Genomic DNA, 22,327 nt, shown 5'->3' with positions numbered 1-22,327 from the left:
TAAATATATTTTGTAATCAAATAGAAATGACAGTGTTTGCGAACATAATATATCTTAGAATTCAAGCACAAGAACAAGAGATCTTAGAATTCACGAACAAGCAAACATTCCTAAATTAAAATAATGAATTTCAGAAATGAAAAATGATTCCTGAATGCATTTTAATTAACAACATGCATTTAATTATTGAAAAAAAAATAATTTATTTTTATATTTTGATACCAAAAAAATTTTTATATTGAATTTATTTACCGTGTGTCCGATGTATTGTTAAATTTTAATGACGTTTCTTTAGCCCAAATTTTAATATCTTTTTTTGAATTATATTAAATTTAGTTACTTAAATTAACAAATTTTTCAAATTTTGTTTCCGGTATAATTTAAATTTGTGTAAACTTTCAATAATATTTTTTATTTACATAGTATGTAATAAAATTGAAAGATAAGCTTTTCTCTAGATTTACAATTTAAATTAATTAAGGAATATATAGATTGGTAACTGTAACTAGATCGAAATAAGATTAAAGAAATTATACAAGAACAAAATTTTGTTAAAAATGTTACCCTCTGGTTTCTAAAATTTCAATAATATAGTATTAGAATCTTATTTAGTTATGGTTCAATTATGCAATCAAATCAATCCAGTATTACTGCAATTTCGGAAGTCATATAGTTCATAATATTGCAATTTTACAAAATACGATTTTATTAAAAATTATTAAGAATTATTAATACGAATAAATTAAGGAATGATGATTTATTGAATTCATTAATTTTTCTTTTGTAAATTACAAATTTTTGATAATTTATTAATATTGTATAATTAGACATTGCCTATATACAAAATTCAACTTTGTTTTCTTCATTAAATTTGATTCGTCAATTTTTTAATTATTTTAACAATAATAACAAATTTCATTTATTTATTTTTAAATCATTTTATATAATAAATAATTTGTGATTAACAATTAAAAATATTAATTGATATGCGTAATTTATTTTTTTTATATAGAAGATTTCTATTTTAAAAGATTAAATTTACAAATTATGTTAAAATACATAAAATACACTAAAATAAGTTTACAAACTAAAGACTAATAATGCTTTTTCTTATTATAATCAAATGAATTGCTTAATTATACTCGTATATTTTTTTTAATACTTAATAATGAAATTTATTGACTTTTGATTGCTTTTTTATATATAATTTATAAATGTTCAACAAGTAATTAATATTACACGAGTTCCAGAATCAAGTATACACAATTATGTAATAGTTAAATTCAATTATAGTTTAATCAAGATTTTGCCGACCATGTTCTCTAAAAATGTGAATCTCTAAATGGTAAAACTTTTAAAATTGAATTTTCAATTTTAAATTGTAATTTCGATATTCTTTATTCATTGTAATTGAGAAATTTTTAGAAAATATTTTTTCATTTAGATTATTATTCAGTTCAGACATATTTAATTTCTTAATTGGATTTAATTATCGCAATATTTACATATTTGTGGAACTTGCATTACAAGGATTTTATTTTAAAATAATAAATTTTAAAATTTGTAATATATAATTTTTGAAATCAAAACTCGTAATTTATAATTTATTTATTATTAAATTGTACTATAATTAAATTTTATTTAAAAAAGCAAATATATAAATTCTTATTTTTTTTTATAATTTGCGATTTTATTCGAATTTAACTTGCTGAAAAATCCCATTCAGGCCAACTTCTTGTTGATATTGATGTTGATTTAAATGATGTACTATCTGTTGGATGACCATTTTGATTTTTGATTAATCTTTTCCAATCTTTAGATTTTAATAATTCAATACAATCAACTGATTTCACTGTTAAATTTTGATAATATTCATGGGTATCTTCAAATAATTTCATAATATCTAATAAATAAAATTATTTTTTCGAATATAATTTTTTAATTAATTTTTAAAATTATTACATTACATGTATGTACATATATGTATGTATATATTGTATATAAGTATATTTATATTTACTTAATATGATTTTTATTGCCAGCAACAAACTAAAAATTTTTTTAAAGCTTTCTAACTAAATTATAAAAACAAAATTTTTGGATTTTTATTAATGCAAATAATGTAGACGTATCACATAAGCATGATTTATTTTATTTATTTTTTTGGAATTGAATCTCTAAGATTCGGCTTGATTTATTGACTGTTGACGTAAAGCGAATGTAGTCCTTTCTATTGTTGAATTTAAAAAAATAAAATAAAATAATTTTTAATTTTATTTGTAAAATTTTTTATTGTTTATTTAAAACTTTTTTATATTAAAGTTTTAAAGAGAAAGCTGGTGCCAAGAGTGCAAAATAAAATTAATTTTGAAAAATATTAAGAATTATTAATTAAAGAATTTTGATAAATGACCAATTTATATTATGAAATTTATTCTTAAGATTAGTATAATTTTCCTAATTAATAAACAAAAATAAAAAACACCCCCATTTAAATTAGAATAAAATGTTAAAGAAGGAAAAATGATAATTAATTTGTATATGAAATTTAAGAAAAGTGAAAAAATTTTGAAAAATTTGTATACGAGTATAGAATTTATAATGAGATTTTAATACTACCTTCTAAATAAGTTGATATTTCTAAGAATAGTCCCATATTGGGGACGGATCTCAAACTAAATTTTATTAATTATGTGGCGGGAGTAACAGTAACTGTAATGGTATTTTATATTAAAAATTTTGATTATCCGAATTTATTATTTTAAAAAACAAATCAAAATAAAATTTAATAACTCAAAAAAAAATTAAGTTTTTCTTATTATTGCAGCATTCTGAATGAGTGGGCAAGTTTAGTAAAGTGATTTATAAGAAGAGTGTGACCGTCATATATCATAATTTTTAATATTTCTTTTATATATTATTGTGAAAATAAGCCATAAGAAAAATTATAGAATGAAAAAAATTAAACATTTAAATGTTCTTAAATTTAAAGATTTTTTTTCAATTACTAAAAGGTGTGCAGTTAGTTGTACATATATATATATAAGCTTAACAAAGAAACAAAAAACAGTTTAAATGAAAAAAAAAAAATAATTTTAATTTTGACAAATCTTACCAACTGGTGTTGTAAAACCATCTTGTATTTTATAAAATTCAGCTAATTCTCTTGCACTACATAATGGTGTATCAACTTGTATTGTTTCGTCAAATTTCGAATAATCAACTTCATATGATTGTCGATTTTTATTATAACTAACAACTGGATCAAAACGATGTCCCCATAATATTTCATTATTTAAATAACTTGATCTTGCTTGTGTTGATTGACCAGTTGATTCAACTGTACCTTCTAATATAACAACAATTTCAAATTTATCTTGTATTAAATCAGCAGCTGACATATTATAAAATGGTGATTCCTCATTAATTCTATGTACAACTAATGTTGGCCATATAAAAAATATATCTGAACCGCAATCATCAGCACCAATTTCTAATTCTGTATGATATTGTGACATTAATTCACCTTCTTTTGTTTGTTTTGTACGTATTAATTGTGCACGTACATTTGCACCAATAATATGACTTTTACGCATATCACCAATACGAAACATTAAATTTAATTCACCATCACGCTGACATATAACAGCTGATTTTGAAAATAATAATGTTTGTGTACGTTGTTTTGATCTTGTCATTTTAGCAAAAACAATTCCAGCCATAAATGTTTGCATCATAACACCCCATACAGATTGAAATATAACTAAAAATATTGCTTCAGGACATTCTTCAGTTGTTGCTCGACCACCATAACCGATTGTTGTTTGTGTTTCAATTGAAAATAGAAAACATGATGTAAATGAATAAATTTGTGTAACGCATGGTGTCCAACCATTTTCAGCTAAAAAAAATGATAAACATATTAAATATACAATTATGAAATTTGTAAAAGATTATAAATATAAAAACCTGCATTATTTGGTAAGTGCATTTCTTCAAGATCACCATGAGTTAACATTATTAACCACCATAATACTGAATATAGGAGCCAAGATGAAACAAAACTTGATCCAAATATTAACAAAGTCCAACGCCATTGTGAATCAACAAGTGTTGTAAAAATATCTTGTAAATAACGTATTCCTTTTTTATCCAAATTTTTTTGTATTACATTACATTCTCCATTTTTAAAGATGGCACGCTTCCGGAATTTTCTTGAACTATTTCGAAAGCTACGGCTTCTATAAAAATAATAAAAAAAAAGATTAAAAAAATTTTATTAAGCTGGAACTGGAACAAATTTTATAATCAAAAATTCCGAAGAAACAGGCTTTGTTACTTATATTAAAGCATTTGGTTAATTATATTTTACTCGAGGGTGCTCGAAGGAGAGAATCGTTGTATGGTTTTTAAATTTCCCTTCTCTTTTAAAAACAAACACTTTTAAAATTCAATATAAATTTATCTTTGGTCAACTTTAATCTTCTCCACCTTTTTACATATAAAATTTTGAAATAGTTTTGATTCGTTTTTCGCTAATATATTTGAATAAAACTTGGAAATTAAAACACACCTTACTAATGTTCCATCTTTAATTGGTTCAAAATATGTTCCTGGGGATGGAATTGAATTTGTGTCACGATCGTTACGAGATTTCCATGGATCTGATAATAATGCTTGATTGTCATTATCAACAACTTTAACACCAGACAAATTCATCGTTTTAATATTTTGTTATTTATATTTGTAAATGTTAATAAATTTTTTTATATTTTTTGGTTTCTACAAGAATTGCAATATTTTCAAAAACCCTTAGTTTTTCTAAAATATTTTTCAATCTTCTTAGAACTAGTTAAGTATGTCTTAACAATAATGAAGAACGTTCGCAACTGTAGTGAATTTTAAAATATTTTGAAAATAATTTTCAAAAAAAAAAAATTAATTTTTTATAGGCTTTTAATTTAACAACTTGTTAATTAATTTGTTTTTCATTTAGTGTTGTCTAAATCATTTTAATTATAGTAGCTTTGCATTAATTGATTTTTTATAGAAAATTGAAATCAGTTTCGGTTTAGAACCCTTTCCTCAAAAATTTATTTCTTAAAATTTTAAGGAAAAGCTGGTATTAGCTTGGTATTTGAAGTGCTTTTTGGATATTTTATGTATTAAAACCTCCTGTCTTATCTATAGAAGAGCATAAAAAAGTTTATCTTATAGAAGTATTGGGAGCACACTGCCAAAAATTTTAAAAACATTTTGAATATTTTAATTATGTATTGTCGTTTTCGTTAAAAAAAGCCCGAGCTCTTTTTTGAAATTTTTGAAAGTTATAATCTACCTAGATGTTGACGTGTTAAAAAAATTTTTTAACACGTCAACTCGGAACCTAAAACATTAACAATAATGTTTTTTATTATAGTGTTATTTTATACTTGAATTATTTATTTAGTTAAAATATTTACCAACTTTAATATTTTTTTTCTTATTAGAACATTATTATTTTCCTGAATTAAATAATAAAATTAAAAACATCAATTGTAGAATTTTATTGATCATTCGATATTTTTAAATAAATTTTGTTATCAGAGCTACTACTCAGAGGTTTGCTTAATGAAGGTGCTAATTGCAAAATAAGTACAGGTATGTATAACATGTTATGCAATTTTAAGAATTTTTTTGAACTGAAAAAAATTAATTTTAAGTCAAAGTAAAGTTCTAAAGCAAATTTTAATACTTAAGATTTTGTTATTGGCATAAGATTCAACAGTAAATTTTATGTTCATACTTATGAAATTGTGTTTAGTAAATTGAGTTAAATCATGTGGAATTTTACTAGCTTTTCAATTGAGTTTTGTTAGAAATCTTAAAATTTTAATATTTATGAACTATTTTTTAATATAATTAATTTTTGACAGTAATAAAAAATTTGCAAAATAATTATTAAGTTTTTAAGTGCATTAAAATTCTAGTTGCATATCCAGGACTGCGATAAATTAGCGAAATTTTTAGTAGCCCTCATATTGTAAGGCTGTGAAAGTAACAAAAGTGAGACTAGCAATGAAAATAAATATTACCTAAGCAACTTGAGTTAACTGTACTTAATTATATAAGAGGCAGGAAATCTTATATTAAAGTTTCCACATCTATCTTCAAAAATCGCGGAACCTACAAAGCTCGCTCTATTTATTTCACTAATATATAACATTTATCAATGAGTTACTTATTTTTAAAGTGAGCTTTTGGAATTCGGAAATTCCCCGAATTGTACACGATCGACAAGTCGCTTTACAGTATTCTGAGTTTCGTATTGAAAGGTATAAACGATTATTGTTTTGAAATTAAATTTTATTATAGTGACGATTGAAACACTTAAAGTGAGTGTTATTATAATAGGTAGGGTTATTATAACTTTATAAAGTGCCTTACTTCTTTTAATTTCTACATTATGAGGTTTTAAGTTAATTTTAACTTGTTGTTTTGATTATATGTGATTTTAGAAAATTACAATAATTTAAGTGCTTGTTTTTGAAATACCAAAAGAGGCTTACATCTTACTGACATATGAAACTAATAAATAACAATTACTTATTAAGAAAAATAAATTTTTATTAATTTTAGTTTTAAAATTATTTAAAAAAACAAAACATTTTGAGAACAACTGATATAAAGTTGTTTTCTATGATAAAAATATTTTTTTTTAGCTCATTATTAACTCACTAATTGATGATTATTGTAAAAACTAACAATTTGTTCTCTAAATATAAAACTGAAATCTTTGTATACTTGTTTATAAAATATTATTTAAGGTCTATTAATAATTTAAAAGTAGCTGTTAATAGTGTTAATAAATTATTAAGTGGAAATTTTGATTAAATTTTAATTTGATAATCAAAAATTCTATATTTAATTCTATATTACCAATTGGCATACCATTTTAATTGTGTAAATAAAATTTAAAAAGTATGAAAATTTTAAAATTTTAAAATCTTGAGGTAAAGGAAACTTCATAAAGTGCTATTAGTTTCATAAGTGAATTAGTTAGTTTTGAAATCTCAAAACTTGTCGTAGCTATTTTTGTGTTTTTTTATTTTTGAAATTATAATAAATTAGTTTAAATAAATTGAAAATTTTTTTATCTTATATTGGTCCCTTATGACCTGATAAATTAATATTGTGTATCAATCTTTCTTATTGTTTACCAAATATTGAAGTTAACCAAAAATTTTTAAATTCTAGTTGAAATACAAAAACACGAGTTTAAAATGAAATAAGTCTAGAATAAGCACACAAATTTAAATAAAATAAAAGTTGAGATTTAGCCTGGTTAATTAAAGTGTAAATTTCTGAAATTCAAAAGTTGAACAAGGAAAGAACAAAAAAAATTAAAATCTAACAAAATTATTTGATATACATCTTATTAAAATTCGTTGAAAAATATAGGCCCCTCAAAATCCTTAAAATGATAGAAGTATTAAAAAGTAGTGGTGAGTTTTTTCTACCGTGTTAAAGCTTAATTGACCTTTAGTTAATAACCGTTATGTAAAATTCGCTTTTCAAATTTTTGATCCCCTCTTTTCTTCTAAACGATTGCTAGAAGTAAATATTTTTCAAGCTCGTTTACCTTCTTAAGTTATCGTCTTTCGAAATTTCGTAAAATTTGATTTTTTGCACCACATATTTTCGAAAATGCGAGCTTTTCCAAATTTTTGCAATTGTTTAACAGTTGCAATTTAACCATTTAAACAAAGCAATTGTTTAACAGTTTAAATTATCCATTATTGTAATGCTTCTTTAAATTTTTGTTTTTCTCATCCTAAATGTATGCAATCGTTTTATATATAATTTGATATATCAATGAAAATAATTAAAATAATGTAATAAATTGCTTTTAGAACCAGTATTTTTAACTTGTTGACTTCTTTGGATTGGCACGATTTTATTAACTAAAATCTACGATCTAGGTACTAAACTATTTTCCTCGAAAATTATTTATACTTCTTGGAAAAAGTAGCGATTAATGAAATTATTATTTATACTTCTGATAATTTAATGATTATTTATACTTCTGAAAAAAGTAAAGATTAATGTTCGCTCTTCATTAGTCTTCATGGGTCAGGAAAAAAATTAAATTATTGATCAAATTTTTTGCTTCATAGATATTCCAATTATTATTAATGTGAGTCTAAATATATAGGCTAGCACTTTCATTTAAATATATAATATATGTAGTCTTCATTTGACTTACCTATTAAAATTATTTTTATCATTTAAATAAGTTGGGCTACAACCATGAAAACTTTTAGGTCTACTTGGCACAATTGTAATAGGATATGCTAAAAAAAAAATGTTAATAAAAGAATTTTTATATTATTTCTTGAATCACATGCTAATTATAAGTTAAGTTCCATAAATTAATTTCAACTTACATTGTGGATTACTTATGACACTGTCTAATGAATCTGGTTCTTCTTCTATAGTAACTTGTCGAAAAAATGGTTTATCGCTTGGTTTAATCAAATCATCGCTTGGACATTCAACTTCTCCTTCTTTTGGAGTATTCCTTGAGAATATATTAAATTTCATTTTAAGCACTGAAATTAAAAATGAGATGAAATCAGCATTAATTCGTTTAGTTAAAAGAAGTGTACTAAAATTACTTCGGTAGTATGTCATATTAAGTTAAAGACAGGTGATTTAAATTCTCTAGTTGTTTTCTTAATTAATCTTATAAGAAATGGTCTTATAAGAAATGGATTATTTATAATTTTAAAAGCAGTTGTAATTGGGATTAGTTTTCATAATTGGAATAATTGACTGACTTGAACAGCACATAACCAGGGCATTGTATGCACTGTGAACGGTAATTATCGAATTTAATTGGCCAAAACACGCACCTTAATAAAAATTGGAGCAATTTTAATAGGTTGAATTTGGCAACTATGATTTAATTTTTTACTGTTATTTTTTTTATAAAGTGTTTACTGATAAAAACGAAATTAAAACTTTTAAGTAAATATTAGGAAAATAATTTAGAAAATTAGGTGAAAACTAATTTTGCAACAAATCAGATAACTGTATTTGGTATATGAGCTTAAATTTAACTGGGAACACACAGAAAATCATTTTGTAAACAAAAACCAGTTTTTCTTATTTATTTTTTCATATCTTTTATTTATTTTAACGTTATTTTGAAAACCGTAATTCGCGCATTATTCTGTTAGTCTTTCTCAAAAAATCATTGAGAGTTTTTTCAACTTTTTTTTTTATAAAAATAAAAATTTTATTTCCTTTATTGAATTTGTTTTTTGTTTTTGTTTTATTAACATTGTCATTAGTGCCATAGGGTAATGACTTTTCTTCACCCTTCATTGTGTGTGAGGTTTTAATTAAATTTTTTTTTGATTTCATAGATATTTAATTATAGAAATGGGAAATATTTTGATACGGAATTTTATTTTACAAGTAAATACAAGGAAATTTTTAGTTTTTGAATTTTTTTAGACGAAAAATTTAAAAAATTTAAGTTTATAATGTGCAAATAGGTGGTTAATGGGTGAATTAACCGATCTTTGTGAAGAAAATTTAACCCATTCTTACCGTGTGGAAAATAATAAAAAAATCTTATAGCTTTCTTAAATGACAAATTTCTCAAAAACTCGATTAAATTTAAAATAATTTCTATATTTAGACTATCGAAAGTCCTACGTTTCTCTTGTTTTTCTTGATCTCTGGATAACTTTTAATTCAACTGATTATTTCAAAATTCAGAACTTCAAAAGTTTTCATCAATCAAATAGTTGAAGAAACATATTTTTTTAGCTTGCTGTTGCAGAACTGGTTCTCTCAATATTTTAGCATATTTTCTCGATGTTTTTTGTCAAAAAATTAAAAAGGAGATCATGCCGAGTTCACCAAAATTATTTGTTTAAAATATTAATTTTGCCATGATGTTTTTTGTTAGGGTCAATGTTAAAAGCTAAAATTAATACCTTTTCAAAGTTTTATGAAAGCACATAAGTATTTATTTTTTTTTCTTATATTGTGTGTTTGCTTCAACTTTGAATAACGAAACCATTTCAAAATTGAGGCGATTTTGAATTTCGAAAACCAAAAATTTCTTCAACATTTTTCGACACTAAAATAAGTTAATAATGTACCAATAAAGTTTTCATTGATGGATAATTAGCCAAACATTATTTGGATTATGAGTGGATAGTATTGAAATCAATTGCTTGGATTTAACCATTTTGATTGGATTGCTTGGATTGTTCATGTTTAAATTCAATTTAATTCACATTGACTGCTATTACCTATACATATTTAAGGAATGTTTTTATTTTTCCGAATTTCATAACATTTCCTAACATTTTTATTGATATTTGAAATTCAAGTATGATTTTTCGTATTTTTAGAAAAATCATCTCATCAAATCAAAAATTTAGGTAAAGTATGAATTTTCGAAAAAAAAACAAAACTTTGAAAAATGTTTTGCTGCTTAAGACCTTGATTCTGGTAGCTTTCATTAAAAAGTATCCAAAAATTATTTTTTTTGTGTATTGAAATTCTACAATATTGAATGCGATACAAATTCAAGAAAAAATAGTGAGTTTTTAGTTAATACCCTGGAGAAAAAAGTAAGTACATATTGTATGTGATTTTGTACCCATAATATTTTTTATAGACACAACATACAAATAAATAATTTTAGAACTGCAAAACAGCTGTTTTACATTATGTAAATAAATTATCAAAGAAATTATCAACGTTTTATTTGTATACAAAAACAAAATTCGTAATGATAACAAGTTACTGAAAACAGCAAACATCCAATTAAAACACAATTTCTGAATTCACCAATGTAAATAAAATTTACTTTATTTAAGTAGCTATTTTTAAAATTGATAAGATATTATGTTTAATGCTTTATCTAAATATTTACGTTATAAAGTTGGTTTCTTGTTTATATTTAAGAATTTTCAGTCGCATGGCTGGTTGTTTTTATCAGATCAGGTACTGTGATAAATTTTAATTTAATTTAAATAATAAATTTACGTATTATTATATGCGAACTATATTGCAAATTGGGTGTGTATACTTAGAATTTTTATTTGAAAATTTTATGGACGCTCACCAGTTCTCGCAAAAGAAATAATTATGCACATACATGATTTACTTGCAAGCACAATCAAATCCTTTTTTTTTAATATTTGCAAGCTTTTTTAATGGTGAATTGATTTAATGTTAAAAAAGTTTCTATTTAATGCTTTATATGAATTTTTTTATTTATGAAACCATTTTGTCCAATATTTGATCATATTGACAATTAATTACAAATATTTTATTTAAATTTCATTATATTCCTGCACATAAATAGGATATGCTTCTGTTTTTAGTAGATTTTTTTAAAACAAGACGATGAAAGCGATGAACATAAATTGGGATTAAACAAAACGCTTTTAGTAGCACATTTCCTTTTTTTTTTAGAAAGAATGTTTTTTTTAAGAAAATACTTTCTTCTTAACTTTTTCTTTTTGCGACATATAATGGCCGAATTCGATGTTTAATTAGATACAATTTCAGCACTTCGGAAAAGTAATGTATCGAAAATTGAATTATTGCTTATTTTGAGAATCGAAATTTCGGCAAAAGAAGTAAAAAATTTTTTCTAACGAAATAAATGTATTGATATATTGTAATTGCTAAAGTTTTATACTTTTGTGGCTTAATTTCTTAGATTATTAATTTTAATATTATTTCGAAAATTTGGGAAAAAAAGATTTTAAGATAATCATAAATTTCGACTACCATTTTTTCATTGTAACTCTAAGCCTATGCTATTTTGTAGTAGTTTTTCTACTATAATTTTGCATGTCACAAAAAATTCATGGTTTCGTTGCAACAAACCAAAAGCAATTGATATTTTTAGGATTTTGCATGGGTACAATTTTTAGGAAGGGGAAACATTTCTTCTGAAGAAATAGATGTTTCTCGCAAAAATTCATATTATTTGTTTCTAGGGCATATTCATATTATATGTTTTCTAGGGCACATAAATTTAAAAAAGAACGCGTGGACGGATGAAAATACAAGCAGAGTGAAACCAACAACAAAATTTTTTTTATTGGAAATCCGCTAAAAAGGGTTTAATCTTCACGTTGCATTTTACAAACACTTTGCTTTCATTTGGATGTTTCATACGTAAAGTATTTACATATTACGTAAATGTGATATTCTTCTACCAATATATAGTGTAAAAATAGCCAATACTACTCTTCACAACTAAAATGAAAGAAAAACTATAATAAATCAAATTTTCTCATTTTACTGCCTTCCAAGTAGAGAATATTTTAGAAAAGTTCTCTCATTGTTTCTGCATGTGCATTACCGATATTTTTTTGTGGAACTATTTTTACATAACTTTAAAACATTTATAATTAAAATTTCAGACATTTCGAAAACATTCATTTTCCAAATTATGTGTGTGTACATAATTTACAAATTTTATAAATTCTTCTAAAAGTCATCATAATAATCAATGAAAGCAGCATATTTTCCACAATATTCAGGTTAACAGAATAAAAGCTAAAGGCAACAACAACAATTTTCGCTTTTTCTGTATTATGACCTTTACGAATTTGTACCTGAAAATTTAATTTGTACACCTGCTCTATGTCATTAGTTGTTAAATTTATGTAAATGTTGCTTTAATTTATTTTTAATAGTTATAACATATTGTTATAAGCTAGCATATTGTATAACACAAAACTTGCTTTAGGATAATTTCAAATTATTATACAAGTGTGATAACCTAAAAGAATTGTCGTAGAAAAAAAAAATGACAGTTTACTTGTTTACAAATACAACAAAATGTAAACAAAATTGAAAGATTTTCGCTTATCTTCATAATATTATGAAAACATTAGCAATAAATAATGTTATTGTCAGAGTTATTCAATCAAAAAGTTAGAAGTGTTTTAAAAATTTACTAGTACTACAAATATAATATACTTATATAATGCGGTGAGAAGAAGTACAATTTTCTGATCGAATTGTGAATGGTTCCAGTTTTGTTTATTACTGGGCTATTTAGAGATAATCATTTAAATACAATGATTTAAATCGCTAAAAATTTTTATTCATATGTACCGATTTTTTTCATGATAACATTATTGAAAGAAGTAAATGAAACTGTAATTCTGATTGAAATTTATATGTAATTATTTGCCTTAAGGGTACCTATAATATAATATAAAGTCTATTTATTGAATATTGCGGCTGAAAGTAAACTTGTTCCAAAGTTCTTCTTTTAAATTTTCAAGTTCGGATTTAAACATATGCCGTAAGTAAATAAATTACTGAGTTCAAAAATTAATCGTGGCGAAGGCGAATATTGTGACCTTCATAATGAGCTCAAAAAATTTAAAGATCGAACTACCTATTTCATTACTTCGAAACTTCCCTAGCACATTGTGGATTAATCACAAAGCTTTGTGTTCCCGAAAAGTAATTCTATAATCAATGCGGAATTAATGCGGTTTCATACTACCAGTAAATTGGTTTTAGTTAGCAACTCAATTATTAGGCAGTTAATTAATTAAGATTAAATTAGTTTCTGCATTATTCGCCAGTTTTCGTGTTTAATTTAATAACAAAAATTAAGAACTTTCAAACTACAGAGATTCATTTAAGAATTCATTTAACTAAAAATAGTTACACGAAACTATGGTTTTACTTTTCATTTCCCACAAGAAATAATCATAAAAATATTCATGTTGTAATATAAGTTCACGCTGCTCACATTTCTTACATTAACTAAGTATGTAATTTCTTAAATGAGCAATAGATTAAGTAAAAAAAAAATTCTTTATTAAATTAATCTTGTTAATTAGTCATTCTAAAAATTTATAAATCTAGATTTTATTTTTACAATATAAAAATCAACTTTGATAAATTAATTCTGTAATTCTGGAATACGGCAACAATTAATCTAATAAAATTTAGAATTTTAGAAATGATAAATGAAATTTAATTATTGATTTTAATGAAAGTCAATTTTTTTATTTAATAAAGTTTTACATTACACTTTTTAATTTAAATTTCATATTAATATTTCAAATTGTATACTTTTCAAATTTTACCTTAACCCTCTCCTTACACAGTGGTAAAATTTTGCTCCAATCCAATTTAAATGGTAGTCGTAGCTGGAATTAAAAAGTCTAATAAAAATTAACTACGATTCTAGAGCCCCATACGCTCTGCCGTCCACCGGGATAAAATTTTATCTCAGCCCAATCTAAGTGTAAATAAAATCAGGTCGCGCACAAATTCCCAACTCACCTTTAAGGAAACCTTGCTCTTATATATTTTATATAAAAAAGGAAGAAAGAGAATGAAAGTTTGTTAACTTAGGGGTTAAAACAGAATCTTTATGTTTTTCAGCTTACACATATTGGGTTTGATCAAAATTTTGATGAAAAGAAAATTTTTTTTAACTTTGTTTTTCGGCTCATATTTATTATTAAAAATATCTTTGGTGATATTATACCCATAAAGGTTGTAGAAACACGCATGTAGGTTGTAGAAACAATTAACAGAGTGAAGGTTAAAATTTCCTGATGGGAGTAGTCGTCCAATTTATAAGAAATGCCTAACTTATAAAGTTTTAATCTATCACAAAGACGTAAGGTTTCCAAAGTAAAATTAAGGTAAAATTATTAGTGTAAATTCATTCTTTATTGTGAAAGGCTACTCTGAATATTTGTTTACTAGTTTGTGAACTAATGATGAAAATCAATTTTTCATATTTTGAATGTATGTCAGATAGATGTTTGCGTATTTCGAAATTTTGATAAATTTAAGTCAATTCAAGACGTTGAAAAATGGAAAGACTTGAGTATGGAAAAACATTAAAACATATAATTGTATTTATGAGAAGGAGAAAATAATGCAAAAACTAGAACTAAATAAGAACAAGGTTTACTCTTTTTTATTTCTCAAAAATGATTGGCAATATTAAACACTAATATTGAGCCTTTCATAATACAGAAATAAGAGATTTTCTGTACAAGGCCTCGGTAAAAGCTTTAAAAAAGTTAAACAGCATGTTCACACGTAACCTTTTTATAAAAATTTCTAAAAATTTACGAGCACGAGTACTTTGTTGAAAATTGACCCAGTAAATCATTAAAACATCAACCTTGTACGGTTTTGCATTATATAAAGTATCGAAGATTTATGCAGGCCACGAAATCGTAATCAATGAAAGTTTTTATTGCATTTCAATTCGCTTTTGCTAATGTTGTCAGTTTTCGTTAAGGGCATACGTACCCATTTGTTAAAAAAATTTTATTTGAGGGAAAATACTTGGTTTTCTTAATTTTTATTTTTTTTATGTTTCAAGTGAACAAATTATGAAAAGAATTTTTTTTTAATAATTTAATGATGTTAAGACATTATCTTCTTTAATAAAATAAATCGTCAAAATGATAATAGAATTATTCTTTATTATTTTTGCAATAAAAATTTTGTAGAGAAAAATATCTTAAGATTTAAATAAAACCTGTAAGTGTAGTCACATATAATATGCAAAGCTTTAACTGCGTGATAAAAATTTTACTTTTTGTTTTTTTACTCGTTACATAATAATCAAATTCGCGTGACCAAATTCAACCATTTCCTATCATAAAATTATAATATAATAAAATGATATTATCTTTTACTCGCACAAGAAGAGCATAAAAACACAGAGAAATAAAAATTCCATCCTGATAATAAAAACACAATTTGTCTCAATAGTGAACTGATTTAAGTATAATAAGTGTATAGTGCTTGTTTGCTGGAGAAATATAGTTGCGTAATTTTATTAAAATTTAACTCAAACCTCTACTGTGCATCATGATAGAATTTATCTTATATGGAACAAGTATTTAATTTAGTTCCGGGGTTTTGAGGGGAACCAAATTGAAAACTGTAATATTTTGATTTTCTGTCTGTTACTATGTAGTTTAGGAAAAGCAATCAATTTTCGTCTTTTTTTTGTTTTAATAATATTTTGCTACATTTTTATTGTATCGCTTAAATAATTTTTTTTAAATATACCGGGTTCATTGTTAATTTGTAGGTAACGTAAATAGTGTCAGTTTCATGAATAATAATCTACATGGAAATACAGAAAATCTCACACATGCTGGTCCGGTTCTGGAAATATTTTGCAAACAGGTTTAAAATCGAATTTGTCGCTAACATTTTATAATTGTAAGTTGAGAAATAAACGTACGAATGTATGTTCAAACGGTATTATAAATTTGCCTTACCGTTCGTAACGCTAATAAATAAGGATCTAAAATAGTGTGTGTTTTTGATTAGCTTCGAATTTTGAAACGATTTAAACAACCCTTTCCGTCTGCTAGTCTGTTCATCAGTCCGTTCCAACGATAACTCAAAAACTAATTGAGCTAAGCTCACCAAATTTTCAGAAATAATTTATATTAGTATATACTGAATCCTTTATCTTAATGGAAATTTCTTCATGCAACTGCAGAACAGATGGATGACGTAATCAAAGGAACGAGTTAAAGGCAGAAAAATTCATTAAAAAAATTTTTCTGCCTTTAACTCGTTCCTTTGATTACGTCATCCATCTGTTCTGCAGTTGCATGAAGGAATTTCCATTAAGATAAATTAGTAGTGTAATAAGCACATTCTTATTAATTCCGCAACTATAATGTTGTATTAGTAAAATTCGTAACTGAATCCCTATTTAAACTATTGAAACTGTATTGCCGAAATTTACATATAGCTTAACATCATTCATTGTTACAAATATCACAGAATTGTCACGGTCAACTCTTCCTATTTTCGTTTTTAATGAATAATAATATTTAGTGTATTTTGCAGAAACTCAATCGAAAACAAAAATTATTTATTTTAAAATGCAATACGTATTAGGAAACTTTTTGGTTTTTAGTTGTGAACTTGATTTTTAATTGCGATTTTTTTTAACATTAGGTAAAGTGGGTACATTCAATAGGTTAAAGCATATTATATATGCGATTGAAATATTTAAGTATGTAATAAAATATAAAATTTTTCATTTAGCATAATTTCCGAACTATTTGATTGTTATACAAAATATTTGGCTAATGTAACCTAAGCAGTATAAGACACACAAGACAATCCAATAATCTCACAAAATTCAATAGTCTAACTATATTCTAAAATTATCACTATTACAATTTTATTTTAGAATTTATAATTAAGATTAATATTCTAAAATCAATGAATATTGTCAAATTATAATGTCAACATAGCCATAGATTTATGATATCATTCATTAATATTGATAATAGACAATTGAATAATCAATTCTAAAGAAGCATAAAACATTTAAATAGAAAAATATATTAAAAAAATATTATGAAGTCTCTAATAATAACAAATAAATTCATTTTTATAAATTAAAGTGATAAAAAATTTTAAAGCAGATAAGATAATGTTATTCTTCTTTTTTTAAGGTAAAGAAATCTTACATACCTAATACTGAAAAATAAAAAGAAGCAATTACTCGGTAAGGAGAACCAATTTATCAACAATTAAGATGTTTGCGATGAAGTTCAAAATCATGAAGAATACTTGGAGAAACGCAGCGCTGCATCTTTAGAAGAATTTATATTACGAAGACAAGTGCCGAACTTGGGAGTTAAAAAGTATAAGGGTGCCATTTCACTCTAAAAATTATACCCTAAAACGCTAAAGGTGTTAGTGTAACGATACCTTATGATTATTTTTTTATTTTAAATTTAATGACAGACGTCAGCACTGTGACAATTTGAAAATTGATGAAAAAGTTATGAAATCTTAATACAATAAATAAAATAATATTAAATTTAAAAACAATACTTTTTTAAGACGTTCTATAAGCCTATCGTAATTTAGATTTTGATAGACAAAAACTTTGAGTTGAACCATTGAGTTGAAGCGTCAGATCTTAAGAATTTTTCGCCCTACACATAAATTACAAATAGGAATTGTTTAATTTTTAAATTTTCCAAATACTTTAAACTGTAGAATTCCTAAATAGAGCAACCAGACATAAAATTTCTGTCAAATATTTTCATGGGGAAGGTATTTATAGTTATATTAGACAATAATGAGAACTTGAAAAAACTCAACTTTAATATTTTAACAAATTATTTATTATGCTTAGGAAATTTATTATTGGAGTATTGCAGGTAAACTTGCAATTGCCTTCAATACATATAATATCAATAAAACCGTTCGTACTTACATTATTGTTATATTTTATCTCTTTATATAATTCTTGACTTCAAATAAAATATTCAGTAAATAACTGTTATATTATTCGATTGATTTTATTTTAAAATTTTTTTTCCTAATATGTATACATAAATTTGCTTTAAATAAATTACATAAATGTCACTTAAATATATTGTTTATTTATTTAAACTAATTATCACATAATTTACGATAAATTTTTATTTTTTTATTTTTTTTAATACAATGAAATTTATCACAATTTTTTTTTAACTTCACCACTGAGCTCTGACGTTTGTATATAATTTTAATATCGTAAATCAATATAAATAAAGAATAAAATTATCAATTAGTTTGGTAACACTGCCACTTGTCAATACAAATAGATACTTAGTACTATTGTTTATTAATTTTGTTTTTTTTTTAATAATATTGTAAACAATTCAATTAAATATCATAAATTTTGTTATAGGTTACAGTAATTTATAACACTTAGTTATATTTTAGGTTAATTGTTAAGATTTTCAATTGATTTTCATTTTAATTCAATTGTTATTTTTATTTTTTTTCTTAACAAGAGCACTTATTCATTTATTTTAGATTACAACATTGTTAAAATCATTGTTAAAATTTATTTCGATGTTTAATTTTATAAATTTTTTTTTTTTCAATCGTGTAATATCAAGAAATATCACAAAATTTTATCATAATTTCTCATCAGTAAATAAAAATTAATTAAATTTTATTTAATTAAATTATAAATTTTATTTTATTTAAAAAAAAAATAATTCAATAAATTCTAAATAAATATGCGTAATCAAATTCAATATTTTAATATAAAATATAAATTAAATAAGACGAAAAATGGGGTGAAATGATTGGTTTTATAACTAATTTTTATTTTTCAATTTAACAAGTATTTAAAACAAAAAAAAAATACTAAAAATTAAATTTTTAAAAAATACACAAGTATTCTAGCGAACGTAATCCCGGTAACTGAAATACAAGATTAAATATTTTATTATTTTAACTTTATGCCTGATAACTCGAGTATACAGTAATAATATGTCAGACAATATGTACATATGTACATAACACTAGAACCAGGTGCACAAACACATATGCATAAATACTCTTTCTTTTTTTTTTTGTAAAAATTCAACTAAATATAATAATATAACAGAATTTATATACATACATAATATGTACAGTGAATCGTTTTTTTAATCGTAAATAGATTTTGCTCTTATAGAAATAAAATTATTCAAAATTTGGTATATTATTCGTCAGTTTCACATGTCAATATAAAAATGCAGTTATTTAAATTTTGAAAAATTATGTGTATCACTAGATTTAAATCAAATAATTGGTTGTTTTAAACAAAAGACTAAATATTATATTAGCACACCTAACAAAATCGTACAGAAAGTAGAAATAGGTTTTTTGAAATATGAGCAACAGAATATGGGAATATGAGCAACGCGATATGGGAGTAAAACGAACTTCGTAGAGACAGTTCATTTTTTAAATAAATGAGTGAGTAAGTGATATTTGTTTAATGTAGCTTTTAAGTGAAAAGAATTTTTCTATATTCAATATTTCGTTTTTTTAAAAGTGCATGTAACAAATAGTTATCCTTACTCACCATTTATTCAATTTGATTTTAAAGATGACAAGTCGCTTTTAAGAGAGACAAATAAAAATATTTTGTGGAAAAAGTGAGTAATTTCATTTGAAAAATGAGATATCCAATTATTAAAAACGGGAATTCTAATGTCTGTAATTTCACTTGTTTTGGAACACAATTTTAATGGTTAAACAAAGCAGATTGCACATTGTTTTGCTCTCGTATAAATATCGTTTTTCTAATTCATATTAATAAATGTTGCTAATTAAAATTGTTAAAGCGAAATGTTAAGTTTCATAATTGATTATTGCATTTTTTTTTATTGAGATCGTTTTCTTAATTTTATCTCATGCAGTCTTTATCTTTATTTTATGTTACTTTAGCATAAAGCATCGCCATATTTGTCGTTATGTCTTTCATGTTCATAAACTGCCTTGAAGAGTAACAATAACAGTTTACAAAAAATAGTCTTTTTCAAGTTCTATTTTGTTTTTGGGCGAAAATCATTGGATCACTGTACTTAGAACGTAATTGTATAAACATAACGAAATATTAATTTATTAACAACAAAATGAATGATCACTTTAAAACTTAGTCACAATATTCTTGGTTCTCCCTATAAAATATAATAACAATTAGGTGACATAACGAGAAAATAAAAATCATAAAACAAGAAAAATTGAACACTTAACAAAGTGAGTATTATGTACAGCAATTTTTAATGCAAGCTTTTTGTTTGTGCTTTTTCTTTTGTTTTTCATATTGTCGTAGCGCGCTACTAGTTATAATAGCTGTAACAAGAATCATCTTACGTACATATATAATTAGGCGTAAATGAATAGAAAAATTCTTAAATGTAAAAAATATTGTACAGCTGAAATTCATAATAAATTAATAAATAACTATAGTAAGTATTAGAAATTTTAGTGAAGATAGGTAGATTGTTAAGCCAGACGACAATTATTATTTTCACGTTTGTAATATGGTGCGTTGCTGTTAAATTTATGGACACATGGGTAAATAAATATAAAAGATTACTGTACTTAGAAAATATTGTTAATGTATAAGGATCAAAATATTATTCTGTAGACTGAGCATTTAATGTAGCATTCGATTAAGTACATAATCCGACCTCTTATATTGGCAAATCAAACTATTTAAATCTAATATAGCCTAATGTTTGGGATATTCCATAATATCAAGTTATAAAGTTCATTACAAAAAAATGTATGCCATAATAATCTGGAAATTTTAATTATGTTCAAATACTTATCGGTTTTTAAATCACTGGAATTTTGTTATCGTAATCAAATTAAGAGAAAAAAAAGGTATTTATACTTACATAGGTAGGTACATAACTTATACTTACATAGAAAAAAAGCAAAATATATTTTAAAATTTTAAATACTTAGTTTGGAATTTGTTCAACGCCATAATAGCCTCTCTAAGTTTTTAACTTTTAAATATCTAAATTTCATACTTAACTAAATTAATTATTAAATTTTTACGATATTCATTTGAATACTTGTCCGATTTGTAATTATTTCATCCCATTTAACAATAATTGATTATAATCTTGTTTACGTCAATTATTTGCCAATCTATCTGACTTTGGATAATAGTTTCTTAAAATCGGAGCTAAAGAGTCGGTTTTAAATTTTTTCGCATTCTATTTTTTAAAAATGAAAAACTGGAATGCGAATCCACTGCATTGAAATTGGCCATATTAAGAAGTCAACATGCCATTACTTATAATATTGAAAATTGTAAAGTATTTATCAGTTACTTGTCAGAAATTAATACTATTTACCGCTACCTTCAATATTCTAGATTTTTTGTAAATTTTTTTACCTTATTATTGACTGATTTAACGTTGAATTTTTTAAAAGAAATTTGATCTTAATTAGTGTAAAAACATGAATACATGTGTAGTAAGTCGATTCCATTCATTTACAGAAATATATATATAAATTTATATTGTACATACATACATACTTGTTTTTCTCTATAAATTGTATAGGTGAATAAGAAAATAATATTAGGCGGATTTTTTGCGGTCTTATTTTAATAAGATCAGAGCAGAATAATTTCGTTGCATTTATTTTTGTATGTGTGTATGTAAATTTCATTTAGTTCTATTGCTATATTGTAAATTATTAAAATATTAAAGCTTTATTATAAAAAACATTTTTTTAATATTATAATATAAAAAAAATGTTTTTTATTCAATGTCAAATTATTATAACGTAATTTATTAGTTGTATAATGTATTTTAAAATTTCAGAAATTTATTTTAATTTAAATTCAATGCATTACAGATTTTATTAATTCTATTGTTCACCTTATTAAAATGTTCGATTGATTTGCATACAGATACATATTTTGTATAGGTTAGGAATGGTACATTAAAAAATTAAAAATTTTGAA

At 23.8% G+C, this 22,327-nt stretch overlaps 1 protein-coding gene across 5 annotated transcripts; it reads right to left on the bottom strand.

Annotated features, from left to right (window-relative positions):
• Positions 1 to 1,571: 1,571 nt before the first annotated feature.
• LOC129618808 (G protein-activated inward rectifier potassium channel 3) lies at positions 1,572 to 18,919 on the bottom strand. Of its 5 annotated transcripts, none has more exons than XR_008697832.1 (7): positions 18,287 to 18,910; positions 8,427 to 8,591; positions 8,246 to 8,333; positions 3,970 to 4,241; positions 3,116 to 3,901; positions 2,021 to 2,230; positions 1,886 to 1,903 (listed from the first exon to the last, which is right to left on the bottom strand). XR_008697832.1 is itself a non-coding variant. In XM_055533816.1 (6 exons), exons 2-6 carry the CDS (start codon positions 8,581 to 8,583, stop codon positions 1,701 to 1,703), a joined length of 1,506 nt encoding a protein of 501 aa, XP_055389791.1. In that variant the 5' UTR covers positions 8,584 to 8,591; positions 18,287 to 18,919; the 3' UTR covers positions 1,572 to 1,700. The 5 variants fall into 5 exon arrangements, 3 of the variants coding, with proteins under 3 accessions (XP_055389791.1, XP_055389792.1, XP_055389793.1); XR_008697833.1 differs by lacking the exon at positions 1,886 to 1,903 and adding an exon at positions 2,620 to 2,712 and having other exon boundaries at positions 1,910 to 2,230; positions 18,287 to 18,915; XM_055533816.1 differs by lacking the exon at positions 2,021 to 2,230 and having other exon boundaries at positions 1,572 to 1,903; positions 18,287 to 18,919.
• Positions 18,920 to 22,327: the final 3,408 nt, after the last annotated feature.

The sequence above is a fragment of the Condylostylus longicornis genome, unplaced genomic scaffold (genome assembly GCF_029603195.1).
Source record: "Condylostylus longicornis isolate FDR11 unplaced genomic scaffold, ASM2960319v2 ptg000010l, whole genome shotgun sequence".
Taxonomy (NCBI): domain Eukaryota; kingdom Metazoa; phylum Arthropoda; class Insecta; order Diptera; family Dolichopodidae; genus Condylostylus; species Condylostylus longicornis.
Note: the sequence above shows the minus strand (reverse complement) of the source record. Positions and strands in the feature narration are given on the sequence as shown.

What these genes read in the sequence shown, in the direction of transcription:
- LOC129618808 (XM_055533816.1), bottom strand. Translation starts at nt 8,583, where the DNA reads ATGAAATTTAATATATTCTCAAGGAATACTCCAAAAGAAGGAGAAGTT. An exon ending in TGTCATAAGTAATCCACAAT is followed by an intron (nt 8,334 to 8,426) that starts GTAAGTTGAAAT and finishes TTTTTTTTTTAG; the next exon opens with CATATCCTATTACAATTGTG. An exon ending in TGGTTTTACAACACCAGTTG is followed by an intron (nt 1,904 to 3,115) that starts GTAAGATTTGTC and finishes TTTATTTATTAG; the next exon opens with ATATTATGAAATTATTTGAA.